Genomic DNA, 824 nt, shown 5'->3' with positions numbered 1-824 from the left:
GTCCGGGCCCGCATGTCAGTGACACAAAGGGGGGCATATTTTCTTCAGAATCAGAAAGAAAAAAAGAAGAGAAAAAGCGAACAGACGATAGTATACGTACCAGCGACAATGCGGCGGCCGGGGGCGGAGACGAACGTGGGCGGGTCCCCGGAGACGATGATCGGCCCCCCGGCTGCCGCCGCGGCACGGCAGGAGAAGGAGCCGCCGTCTCTGTGCTGCCTGCTAGGACAGACGACAGAAGTCGAGGAGCTCAAGCCGGAAACGGCCGCCGTGCGCAGCCGCAGCCGCAGCCTGAAAGGAAGGACGGCCATGTCGCGGCAGGTGGCGGCGGCTCCGTGTACGTGGCTGCCAGTCGGCCAGGTGAGCTAGAGAGCCGAGAAGATGTGAGCGTGTGCGTGCGTACGCTGTAAAAAGTGTGGAGTGAAAGGGCTCCGCGGCTCGTCCATGATCTTCTTCTCAGCCAGTCATTTGCGGATGACTGTCTTCGCGTCGGCCTCTCGGCTCAGGGTGCCGGATGCCGGCCTGGGCCACGAAGCCACACACCCTCTCTCGATGTCTCATGGGCTTCTCCTCTCTGTTTCTCCCTTTCAACCTACTTTCTCAGGACTTGCTCAAAAAAAACCTACTTTCTCAGGGTTCCCTAAGTAAAAAAATTGAGGGCCTCCTTTTTAGAAGAACAGGGAGGCCTCTCCCCGATTCCATTAACCAGAATATAACCATACAGAGTCTTACAACTACAAAGCTAAAGTTCAGCGGTCCAGACTTAAACAGTTATTGAGGGCCTCTTTGACTCGCCCGATTTATGAAATGCAGAAATATCTACT

The 824-nt window shown here is 55.9% G+C and overlaps 1 protein-coding gene across 2 annotated transcripts in view; it reads right to left on the bottom strand.

Annotated features, from left to right (window-relative positions):
• Nucleotides 1-436, bottom strand: part of LOC119324058 (shewanella-like protein phosphatase 1) — a 4,845-nt gene extending 4,409 nt beyond the window's left edge. The window contains exon 1 of one of the 2 annotated variants that reach the window (XM_037597788.1): nucleotides 101-436. In XM_037597788.1, coding sequence (XP_037453685.1) covers nucleotides 101-311 — 211 coding nt within the window. In that variant the 5' untranslated portion in view covers nucleotides 312-436. The remainder of the gene's footprint in view (nucleotides 1-100) is intronic. The other variant, XM_037597787.1, reaches the window with a different exon arrangement.
• Between the last annotated feature and the right edge of the window lie 388 nt (nucleotides 437-824).

Source organism: Triticum dicoccoides, chromosome 6B (genome assembly GCF_002162155.2).
Source record: "Triticum dicoccoides isolate Atlit2015 ecotype Zavitan chromosome 6B, WEW_v2.0, whole genome shotgun sequence".
Classification (NCBI taxonomy): Eukaryota; Viridiplantae; Streptophyta; class Magnoliopsida; order Poales; family Poaceae; genus Triticum; species Triticum dicoccoides.
This window is presented reverse-complemented; position numbering and strand designations above follow the sequence as displayed.